At 39.6% G+C, this 12,216-nt stretch overlaps 1 protein-coding gene across 6 annotated transcripts in view; it reads left to right on the top strand.

Annotated features, from left to right (window-relative positions):
- The window catches only part of ATRNL1 (attractin like 1), a 1,012,424-nt gene that overhangs the window by 306,130 nt on the left and 694,078 nt on the right, over positions 1 to 12,216 (top strand). For all 6 annotated transcript variants that reach the window (XM_037904761.2, XM_043551194.1, XM_043551197.1 and 3 more), the window contains exons 17-18: positions 6,318 to 6,531; positions 10,689 to 10,877. In XM_037904761.2, the coding sequence (XP_037760689.1) occupies positions 6,318 to 6,531; positions 10,689 to 10,877 (403 nt within the window). The remainder of the gene's footprint in view (positions 1 to 6,317; positions 6,532 to 10,688; positions 10,878 to 12,216) is intronic.

The following is a 12,216-nucleotide window of genomic DNA, read 5'->3' as shown; positions in this document are numbered from 1 at the left end:
TTTTCATGCTTCCAAGGATTGGCTCAAACATACAGATAACATTCATAAAGTTAATACAGTAGTCTCCAAATACACTGCATGTTGTTGAAATATCTGTCACAGAGATGTCGTAGTCAGTGTGGATTCCATGACCCACAATCCATCCCTGTTTTCCAGACTCCACAGGATACATGGACTCAAATTGTGAGGGGACTGTGGGAGGCTGCTCCTTTCCCTGTGCCCTCACGCAGAAAAACAAAGGAGGTGCAGGACAAATGCTCCGCCTTGGTGGTCATTCCTACTAGAAAAGATTCTCATCTCATGCATGTGAGTTGTATGTAGACCTACCCTGGATCCACAGTGATTACATCCCAAAGAAACACAGTTACTGAAGGCTAAATAATCATTTTATTCCTAAAATAGTTGGCCTTTTATGAGGCTAAGTTTTGCTTTGTAGAATAAGGCTATGGCAGTAGCTGAGTTGAGAATTTGGCCCAAATTACATGAGAATTCATTAGTATGCAACCTATCACTATAATTTGGTATTCTGTTGGAAAGATACAGAGATCTCCAGCAGTTTATCTATGAGTTTAATAATTCTTACATCTACTATACCTTCCCATCAACATGGATATCAAACATACAAAATTTTTTGGCAGTCTATTATCAATTGTGCAAAAGATTATACTAAATAAACTAGATAATCTGTGGCCAATTGTCTTTTAAACACTGGCTGAATATGGCTTGCTAAGAGCAACTGTAAGTTGGCAAATGTGGCTCTAGAAAGAAGTGGGTGAAAGGAGAAACATTGCAAAGAATGGCTCCAAATCTCCTATAATTTCAGTGATGTACAGTCATAGCACTAACTCCATGGGTGCTCCAGGGCTGTACATCACACACCGGCAGCCAGCTGTCCCCTCGCCCCTGTCAGTGGCTCTGCCAATCAACGTCTCCACCTCCTTCCCAGCACCTCCCACCCGCTGTGATCAGTTGCTCTGCAATGTGTAGGAGGTGCTGGGAAAAGTGGGGAGGAGCAGAGATGGGGCGGAACTGGGCGGGAAGAGGTGGGGTAGGGGTAGGCTTGCCAATTCTTCATTGCACAAAACTGAACACCTTTGCCCCATCCCAAAGCCCGCCCCTTCTCCACTCCTTCTCTGAGGTCCTGCCCCTGCTTACTCCATCCCCCTTCCCTCTGTCGCTTGCTCTCCCCCACCCTCACTCACTTGCTCTTTTTCACCAGGCTGGGGCAGAGGGCTGGGGTGTGTGAGGGGTGAGGGCCGCCCCGGCTGGGGGTGTGGGCTCCGGGGTGGGTCTAGAAATGAGGGGTTCAGGATGTGGGAGGGGGCTCTGGGCAGGGGTTTGGGGTGTGGGAGAGAATGAGGGCTCTGACTGGGGGTGCAGGCAGGGGCTTGCTGGGGCAGTGGGTTGGGGTGTAGCGGGGGAGATGAGGGCTCTGGCTGGAGCGGGGGTGGGAAGAGGTGGGGTGGGGGTAGGGGCTTGAGGGAATGCTCTAATGAAGTTGTGTCCAGCAAGGTTAGTGAGTATTTTGTAAGGTCCTAAAGCTCTCCTAAAAATCAAATTGAAACATGTGCTGTGTTTTTTTGTCACAAACTTACTTTTATAATCTTTGCATCTTTTGTCTATTAATTTCTAAAATTTTCACTTGAGTCCCAAAAACCTGAAAATATAATACTTTATTTGAGTAAGCACATGCTTTTAGGGAGCGCACATTTCCTATAGATGGTGGTTTTTGGATGAGTACTAGAAATGCAGCCTTTGGAATCTATCGTAATACAAATGTTGTTATTACTGTTGCTACTAATACAACGAGGACCTGACTAGATGTAGTCACTAAACATCTCATGGAACATTAATTGCAGAGTCTTGGTGAAATTCAGCTGTGGTTATTAAATTATACCATCCTACATTCAATCTGCAGTTTTAATTGGATATCATATTCTCCCTCACTTCCTGTCCTAAAGCATTATGTGGAATTTGGTGTGCATTATGCAGTAACTGATGAGTTCCCACTGCATATCTTATTTGTAAAATGCTTTGGGATTGAAGATACGGAGCAGAGATTGTCTCTTTTGCACAGCATCCAATCCTATTGGGGCCTTTGGGTGCTACCACAATATAAATATTCACCACTACTGTTAATATATGTGTGTTATTTACAGCCAAGATTTTCAAAAGTAATATTCTTGAGAATGCAACCTGAAACGCATTGAAATGGGACCACCTGAACTATGCACCCACATTCTGAAAATTCAGCGTCTCAAGTTCGGAATTCAAAAATGTGGGCACCCAATATCATAAGCCTTTAAAAAAAAAACCCTGCCCTACACTTTTCTATTTAAAAATAAAATTGAAAAAGTATTATAAAACTTACTTACTCTTCTCTCCCTCCTGCCAACATAAGCAAAAGTTGTGTAAAATATTCTTAGAGATAGAAACTTACCGTATCACTAAAATAATGCCAACGGCCTGTAAAGGAGAACTATATTATGAGGTCTCAAAACTAATCTGTGTTTGGAGACTTTGTGTATATGTAACATTACATACATGCACATAGAGAAAAATACACAATGTGACCCTTTCTGGGCTTAAATGTATAAAATGAATGTCCAATAGTGACAGTGGCAGGTCATGTTGTTTAAAATAATGCTACCATAAAGTTGCAGAGAGCCGTGTGCTCTGTCTTTCTATAGATACAATTGAGAGTCCTGGTGAAAAGGTTCAAGTCACGCTGTCAGAGTAAGTAGCTGCTTTTATTATCTGTGTGAAAACGGTAGTTTTCCTTTACTTATGGATAGACATCAATGGCATGAAATATAGGTCTGTCATTTAGTCTAGTGTTGACATCAGAGGCAGAAATATTTGGATGCTATGCAGGAATTTGAAATGCTATTATTTTAATTATGGAAACTTGAAAAGGTTTGAGACAAGATTTTCCTTCTGGTGCTCAGGCAAACAGTCTCGTAATTTTCTTAACAATCTTAATTCAACTTCCTCTAATAAGAATATTTTATTTCAGTGGAAATCCTTTTTGATCTTACATGACATTTACCAATCGGGAGTTGATCTTGGTTATTACCCATTTTTCAGGTTCATCCATGATTGATCTGGCTTGATATTAATAGGAAATAATCCAAAAAAAATTAACGTTCATAACCCCTTTTGTTATAAGTGCAATCTCTTACGTTGGTGAAGCACAGGAGTGTTTTTTCGAGTGATTGTCCATGTGCATTCTACTCCTGGTGCGTATGCACCCCCAGGCATAGGAGATTGGAATCTTTTTGAATAGCAATGTCTGTTGGGGCTGCACCCACACCCTGTATGCTGTCCCATGGAGTGGTCAAGATCACTTTCAGTTCCTTCTTATTACTTGTGGTTGAGGCATCTCTGTGCACTGAGCAATTCTTTCCTTACGCATTTATTAGTTGTAGTTCGTGTTCTAGATATAATTAGTATAGTTAAAATTCTATTTTGAAACCCTGTTGGCAGAAAAAGAAAAGTAGGAAGAAGCCTTCATGTTTGGGAGGTGCCCCAGCACTGGACCCCCTTGGACATGGCAGAGGCAAAATCTCCAGGATTCAAATCCTGTCCTTTCTGCAGTGCAGCTATTCCCATCTGTGTTTGTAGTATTGTTTGAGCTGTGTTGGTTCCAGGATATAAGAGTTAAGGTAGGTGAGGTAATATCTTTTTTGGATCAATTTCTGATTGTAGAAGGGACAAGCTTTTGAGCTCCACAGAGCTCTTCCTCAAGTCTGGAGAAAGTAACCAGAGTGTTTCACTAAATACATGATGGGACAGATTATATAAAACCCTTATGTTTAACATGCTGTAGGACACCACTTGAAGTGTGCGTGTAATGGTTAGCAGGCAGTAGGGTGTGTTCCAAATTGTTGTAATGATCCATAAAACCAGCAGTCTCTGTTAAGTCCAATCCAGCAGAGTTATGAATTTAAGTTCCCAGGCTCATCTTTTGAAGGTTTTGAGCAGGTTTCATTTAAGGATGAGGACTGAGAGGTCAGATACAGAGTGATTGCTTTGTGAAATGTGTTCATCCATGGGTGATAGGGTGTTTTTGTCTTTTATCTTGTTTCTGTGAGAGTTCATTCAAGATAATAGTGGTTGTCTGGTTTTACACACGTTGGGGCATTTGATGCCACAAGATGAGGTACACCACATGTTGTAATAGGCATGTGTAGGACTTACGGATATTGAAAAGTGTATTTGTGGGGAGGATATTGATCATCATAGCAGTGGAGATATATGCAAGTTTCACATTTGTTGTTCTGTCAGTGTCTGGTGCTACTTTGAATTGGTGTGTCCTGGTCTATGGAAAGCTTGCTTCTGACGATGAGTTTGGCGAGGTTGGTGGTTGTTAGGTGGTTCTGGTCAATATGGGGATGACCTATACGTTTTTGGAAAAGGCTTCCTCTGTTCAACAGCAATAACTTTTGTGCGGAATGGAAGTATTAAGTAATGAAATTAGCATGCAGTTGATTTTCACTGAGGTACAGTATTGTGGATGTAATATACCGTTATAAATCCTCCCTCTGAATGGCTTTAAGTTACAAGTTACTCTGGAGGATAAATGATCTGTTTATAAATGACTAAACAAAGAGACACTGCTATGTCTAACTATAATGTTAGTATCAGTTTTGATGTATTTAATGTTTGACTCACTCAGATATACATTACAATAAAGCAGTTGATTTTGTTGAACTATTGTGATGAGACAATATTGAATTTTGTTTCTATGAGAAATATTTAAAATAAAAAAACTCTGCTTACATCTATTAATAAAATTATTAAGGGATGAATACTCCAACCACGTTTGTGCTGTGTAAGTAGCCGGAGTTGGCCAGAGGAAAATGCCAATCTGTGCTGCTTCAGAGGTGGGGGAGGTCTTTGTCCAAGCCAGCAGGAGAAAGAAGACCCTGGACTGGGGCTGGGTGGCTCTGAATCAGGGAGTCCTTCTCAACTACATTTTAGTATAGCTGGGACATTGTGGAGAATTAAGGCCTTCCTAATCATGTATTGTGGCCAGCTGTACGGGAAGGCATATATATTCGCTCTTAACTGAAGGATGTTCTAACCAGATTTCTGCACCAACTCTTAAATCTTTTATTGTCAAATTCACATTTCTTATTGACCAAAAGTTTGGTATCCAATCATATACTACTATTCTGTATGTAGTGTAAATAAGACATCTACTGAAAGCCCATACAGTTAATTTAATACTAAAAATCTTCTGATATCTAAATGAGTTTTGTTGGATATCTTCCCCATAAAATAGGCTTGCCACATTTTCAGCCATTCATTATTATTGTCTATTAATATTAATGATCTGCTGAATATATTCTATTTAAATCAGATATTTTTAAGACAGTGATATGAATAAAGTGCAATGCTTTGTGGAACAATGAGACTTTTTTGTGAATCTTTGAACAGTGTATTGTTTAAGCAATAAACAAGATTTACTTAGAATTAATTAATAATCCAGAGGTATCTGTTTTATACAAATAATCTTGCATATCTTAAACAGTAACCCTGAGAGAGATGCAGGGTTGTTCCTTGGCATAATGACGAGTTGAGCAGAGCACTTGATGAAGGAGGAAAAAGGAACTTGTGGTTAAAACACTAGACTGGGATTCAGGATATGGGGGTTTCATTTTCAGCTCTCACAAAGATTTCCTGGGAAACGCTGGGTATATCACTTAGGCTATGTCTACACTGCGCCACAGGATGGAGTACGAAGGTATCAACTGCGGAGCATACCAAAGCATTGTGCTCTGACTGCCCCATGTGGATACTGCTAGCTCAAAAAAAAGAGTACCTAGTTTGCATCAACATAGTCCTGTTTGAAAGAGGAATATTTGCCTCCATGTTTTCTGTCTATTGAGCCTTTCTTTTTATGTGTCACTACTGCTTTGCCTGCATTTACGTTATCCATTTGTCCCTGGCAGTTAATGACTAGCACAGTAGCAAGAGGGAAAACTTTATTCTGAGTGCCTTATTAGATCTTTAATTGTTGATCAGATACCACACAATAGAGCTGACTTTAAGCAGACAGAATTATGTAGATTTTTAACAGAACAGAAGCATATAGATTTCTTCAGCTTTCAGAAAGGCCGAAGAAATGAGTTGAAAACTGTATTGACAATAACTAAATGTTACCAAATATGAGAAATGGTGGGGGAAATCACTGTTAGCTCCATTCTGAATGCAGTATGAAGCTATTGATCTTAGGCCAAAAAAAGAAAAAAAACATTGTTGTAGTTGACTGTTAACTAATTGTTCCATGTCCCTTTCATTCTGCTTTATAGAAAATATCACCTTGGGTAGGTTTGCGCAAGATCAACATCTCCTACTGGGGATGGGATGACATGTCTCCTTTCACAAATACGACACTGCAGTGGCTTCCTGGAGAACCAAATGACTCTGGATTCTGTGCATATCTAGAAAGAGCAGAGGTGGCAGGGCTGAAAGCGAATCCATGCACCGCTAAGGCAGATGGTCTTGTCTGTGAAAAACCTGTTGGTGAGCAACCTCCCATACCAAAATGCTGCTGTTAAAATGGTTGAACAGACTGTTTGGCATTTTTGTGTTGTACAGAAGGAATGTGGGAAAAATTCTAGTAAATAGCTGCGGGAAGGTTTTGCTTTTAATGTTTAAAAGCAAGTGAAGCTTTTAATCTTGGAAAGCAAATGACGTTCTCAAAAGCAACACGCTTTTCTTTGAGAGTTACCCCACCTGGCATAGTCTGCATGTTAGCAATAGCTACATCAGAGAGTTCCAAGGCAAAATTAGTACCTGACCTTGGAGGTTTGTATATAAAAGTTGCTGTTCACCTTTTGTGTTCAACAAAGCTGATGCTGCTAAAGCATATTTCATATATGAATCTTGCTGATTAATCACAGATTCTCCATTTAAATTAATAACGCAGAAGTTTAACTAAAACAGCTATTTTATTCATCTATTCTCTGGGCAGTTTTTAAAGGACCCAGTTACCCCTTCCCCTTATGGAAGCAGAAGGTAGTTGGAGGCTCTTTTAACAGTGTGTATAAACCCATGCTGAGAGGTTAGGAGACAAGTGGTTAACAGTCATCCTTGGGTAAGCAAATGTTTGCAAACTAACAAGACTGGTCTAGCTGTGGTGAATTACCTACACCACTCTTACATTATAAGAAGGATGAACTGTTGTGAATTGTGGTCTGAGTCTAGTTTGAAAGACATATAAGAAGGAAATTGTAATCAATAAGGGGACCAAGAATTTTTTTCTCTCTTTCTCTGAGAATCTATGGAGAGATAAAACATACTGTACTTCATGATTTTGCTTTTGCAATAAATCACACCACAGTGCTGTCTAATCTCTAAGACCCCGATACAAATGCTTATGCAGATTCTTAATAGGAAGCACATGAGTAGTTCTGTTGTTTTCAGTGGGACTGCTCGCGTGTTTTAAAATTGAGGATTGGGACTTCAGTGTGAAGACAAGCTTGTCACAGATCCCAAGTTGCTAACAGTTCTATTGAGATTCAAAATTTCCTTGTGACGGGAGAGGATTTTCTTTATTTTACAAGAAAAAAGTCCAAAAATGTGAGTGAATTAATTTATTTACTACCACTGAGAAGTATGGCCCAATGGTTTGAGTCACAAGTTGGGAAACAGGACCTCCTAAGTTCTAACCCTGACTCTCCCACTCACTCTCTGGTGGTGGTCTTGGGCAAATCACTTGACTAAGTTGCCTTCTCTGAATCTGTTTCTCCATCTATCAAATGCAGATGATAATATCTACCTGAGGATTAATTATATAAAAATTGTAAAGTGCTGTCAAAAAGAAATGATCTGTATATGTGCTAAGAGGCAGAGCATCCACAAGTAGTAATATTGTTAGTACATAAACGTTAATGTTTAGTTTAAAAGAGACATTTGCATAGAAACTAGTTCATTGTGTTAAAAAAAAAACTTATAAAGGTCTCTGGAGGATACAGAAAAACATTGCAAACACTTACCTAATAGTTAATATTAAAACCTTCTCCTAGCCCTGTCCTTCATGAAAAGGAGGAAAGGTCCCCAAGTTGTCTAAGATGATTGGTGACAGTGTAATGTGTGGTCATATAAGACTCTGTAGAGCAGGGGTTCTCAAATTTCATTGCACCGTGACCCCGTTCTGAAAACAAAAATTACTTCACGTCCCTAGGTAGGGAGGGACCAAAGCCTGAGCCAGGGAGGGGGGAGGGGACAAAGCCCAAGGGCTTCAGCCTCACATAGGGGGCCTGTACCCAGGGCCCTGCCACCTGGGACTGAAGCCTTTGGGCTTGGGCTTCAGCCCTGGCCCGGGCGGTGGGGCTTGGGCTTTGGTTCCGGGCCCCAGCTATTTTAATGCCAGCCCTGGTGACCGCATTAAAACGAGGTCACGACCCACTTTGGGATCCCGACCTACAGTTTGAGAACTGCTGCTGTAGAGGGAGATCACTTATCTCTTTGGAAAGGAAGTAAATATAATTCAGTAAATATGAACAATGCTCTCATTTTGTGCAAATGGTTAAAATTTACAGGTTGTCCTAAAGATTACAGGATGAACAAAGTTTATAGAGATGAAAGTGATCCTAATATATCTTCTTTCTGTTGTCTTTGTTCCCCTCCTTTTGAGTTTGCTAATGTAGTAGAAAGCCTTGTGTGCAAACTAACATAAAAGGCATTTAAAAGTATTTAATTTTTTGTTGTGCACTCATATATAAAGAAGGTTTTTGGTGTCAAAATTCTCAAAGTTGTTAAATTCCATAAATAAAACATGCATTCCAACAATCCTCTGGCTGTCTTATGCACAACTTGCAGTATTTCAAATAGCAGTGTAATTACACAGTAAATTTGCATTTTGTTGCTACTGCTGACTGAGTCTGTTTCCTATTGTTTCTGTTCCTCATGCTGCTGTTTTGTAGTAATAGATATTGTACTCTGTTATATTTCTCTCTATCAAAGAATAAACAGATGTGGCACGGTGTAATGACGTGTTAAATAACTGCAGAATGCAGATGACAAACTGTTAGAGTATTTTCCAAGTTTAGCATCAGAAACTCCATCTGTTATTGATGCAAATTTTATTTGCTATTGAACTGTTTCAGCAGATGTGGAGGTCAAGAAAATTCAGGGCTTCTGGGATTCCCTTTTAAAGTTCCATCACATTTTTTTAAAATTTTTCACAGTAAAAGATTGTTTATAATTATAGCAAGCTGTGGCTCAAATTTATGCCTAGTGGGACAAAGCCTGAAGTCCTTACTCAGTTTTTACTTGTCTTTACTCTCTCAAAACATTGGGAGTTTTTGCCTTATTAAGGGCTGAGGAAGGACTTGAGGATTAAGTTTATTTTCTATAAAGCTGTTTATCTGTATAATCAATAATACACAAAGTACATAATAGCTGTGTGGGGTTAGTCAACATTTATTACAGGAGTGCTGTGAAAATCCCTTTTATAATAGAAAAATATTACTCTACCAATATTGTTATGTACTGGTCTTAGTTAAGAATTACTATTCTCGTGTTGATGCACGTGTTACAGCTTTATTTGTAATCAAAAGAAAATGCAACAGAAAAACATACAAGTAATTTTTATTTAGAATATAACTTTTCAGAGATTACACATACCATGACTAAGATAGACAAATATTGTCTGCAGTAAAAACGTCTTATACATTAAATAATGTTTCCCTTGTTATTTTCTCTTTGAATTTGTACTGAGTGCTAATGTATACACCAGGGGGCAGATGTTCATTTGGCAACTCTCACTCTCAGATAAGATGCAGAATGTTTAAGGGAAAAATATATCACTAGTGAAGTAAATAACTGTGGGTTATGGTTATTCACTATTTTACTAACAAGAGCAACAGAACAAGAAGGTCATAGATTGCTACACTTTAGTGAGGTGTAAGCTGGGCGCCACTGGTTTCCGCCCCTGCTTCCCTTGCAAATCAGTCAGGGACACCTCATGTTGATGCAAACACCAGTGCTCTTTATTTATAGCTGTTTCCCACCACCACCACCTTACTATCTATGTACAGGTTTTTCACAGCCAAACTTCGCCAGAAGCAGGCCTGGCCAGCTGCAGACTAGAGGTCCCCACCCCTCTCTGTGCCTGACCTTTCTCTTCCCCCATCGTCTTCTGACTGACTTCCTGCCAGCCTTTATAGTTTCAGGCTAATTAGGCTGGCAGCTATTTCTCATTGCCAGGCAGGCACAGAGCTCTTCAACCAGCCCTAATCCATTCCCCTTGATTGGGGCTGGAGTGGTAGGGGGCTGATTAAGCCCTCCTTACTCAGCACCCTGTCACACATACCTATTACAGTAGCCCTGCAGTCATATTTTATATAATGCATGTGCTCATAACTAAATTGGCTTTACTGAACAATTAATGTTAAACTTACTAAAGCAGTATATAAGTAAAATTCCTTTAATCGCTTTTAGATGGTCTTTTGGAGATATAATGTGACTTAAGGTGACTACACAAACAGTAGGGTAATTTTTGTAAAAAGCCATTTATATTTGCATGTACTGTACTGTGAGTCTGACTGAAATTGTTCACAAATAAACCAGGAGACAATCACTTATATTTTAACACTCTTTAATATTACATAATGCTAAAACAATTGGGATTGAACTTGTGTTAAATGAATAAACTCTTTCTGCTTTTTTTCTAGTTAGTCCTAATCAAAATGCTAGACCTTGCAAAAAACCATGTTCCCTGAGAACAACATGTTCCAACTGCACCAGCAATGCCATGGAGTGTATGTGGTGTAGCAGTACAAAACGATGCGTTGACTCAAATGCCTATATAATCTCCTTTCCATATGGACAGTGCCTAGAATGGCAAACTGCTACCTGCTCTCGTAAGTATTATAATGAATGAACACTGTTAACTATAACACGATTATTTTATAGAAGCACAAACATTTGAGTAAGATTCACTAGGTACAGGAAAGAAAGAACAGATCATTTCAGCTGTCATCATAGCCCATTAATATCAGCAATGGATAACTTGTTTCATATTTTATGGATGCAGATAGTATAAATAAGTTTTGACAGAGGGAATACTCGTTGGATTTGTAGAAGAGCCAATAAATAGTTTATTATTTTAATATAAAGACAAATATATTCCTATTTGCACTGTATTTACATGAGTAGACACATTACTATTGTGTCAAATTAAACTGATGACCGAGGATGAAAATTAAAGACTGGTAAAATTAAGACCAAAAAGTTATAAAACGTGAGTTAATCAGAAATCAGGTTATTTAAAAAGATCAGCTGAATTTCTCAGCTGGTACTTTTAGGACCCTGATGTATTTTGTTAGAGAAAGAACAAGAGAAGTCCTTTTTCTCATCCAATGAGAGTGCAGCTATTCAATCATTGTAAAAATAAGGCTAATCCCAACCTGCTTGAAAAACAAACAGTCTTGGTTTTGCTTCATCATTTATTGCTTGTAAATGTGAATTCATGACTCCTTGGGAATTGTGTTTTGTCTCACTCCATGAGAAAAGTAAGCATTGAGTTCTCATATGAGGTAGCAGATTGGTGGCTAGGAGGCATGAAAAACTTTCCCCCTGTGTGATTGGTGGGTCCAAATCCCAATAGTTCGCAGACTGGTCATTCCCTCCTTTTGAGAATAAAAAGCGTATGGTTTCCTACTTCATCAAGAAGAAAGGACACTAGCAAGGTACCCCATTCAGTTTATGGTAGAGGCAGTGATTTCAGCAGGAGTCAATCAGATGAGTCTTCAGTGGCAGAAGAAGCCCCATCAGTGGACCTTTTTTCCCACAGTGTCGGGCGGTCATAACTTTCTCCTGAATCTGTGGGTGCATGCAGCAGACACTGGCCCTGGGTGGCTTCACTGTCTGATTGGTCCAATCAGCAAAGCCCATAATCCTGTGGACAGTGAGACAGCAGTTTGTGGTCGATATGTTCTGACTTCCACAACTCAGTACCCTTGGCAGGCAAGTAGGCATTCAGTCTGGAGGGAGCAAAGTAATAGCAGGAGGATGGTAACAGGAGGAGCCATCCAGGACCATGTAGCCCTCTGTAATGGTGCAGATCTAGAGGTACATGGAGGTGAATTATTGGACGAGTACTGTCAGTGGAGGGCAGTCTGGATCCCAATGGCCTGGACTGGATGGGGTGGGCGATAGTTTTTCTCCAGCTGGCAGATTCTCTCCCACTCATGGGGACAC

Source organism: Chelonia mydas, chromosome 7, assembly GCF_015237465.2.
Source record: "Chelonia mydas isolate rCheMyd1 chromosome 7, rCheMyd1.pri.v2, whole genome shotgun sequence".
NCBI classification, from domain to species: domain Eukaryota; kingdom Metazoa; phylum Chordata; order Testudines; family Cheloniidae; genus Chelonia; species Chelonia mydas.
This window is presented reverse-complemented; position numbering and strand designations above follow the sequence as displayed.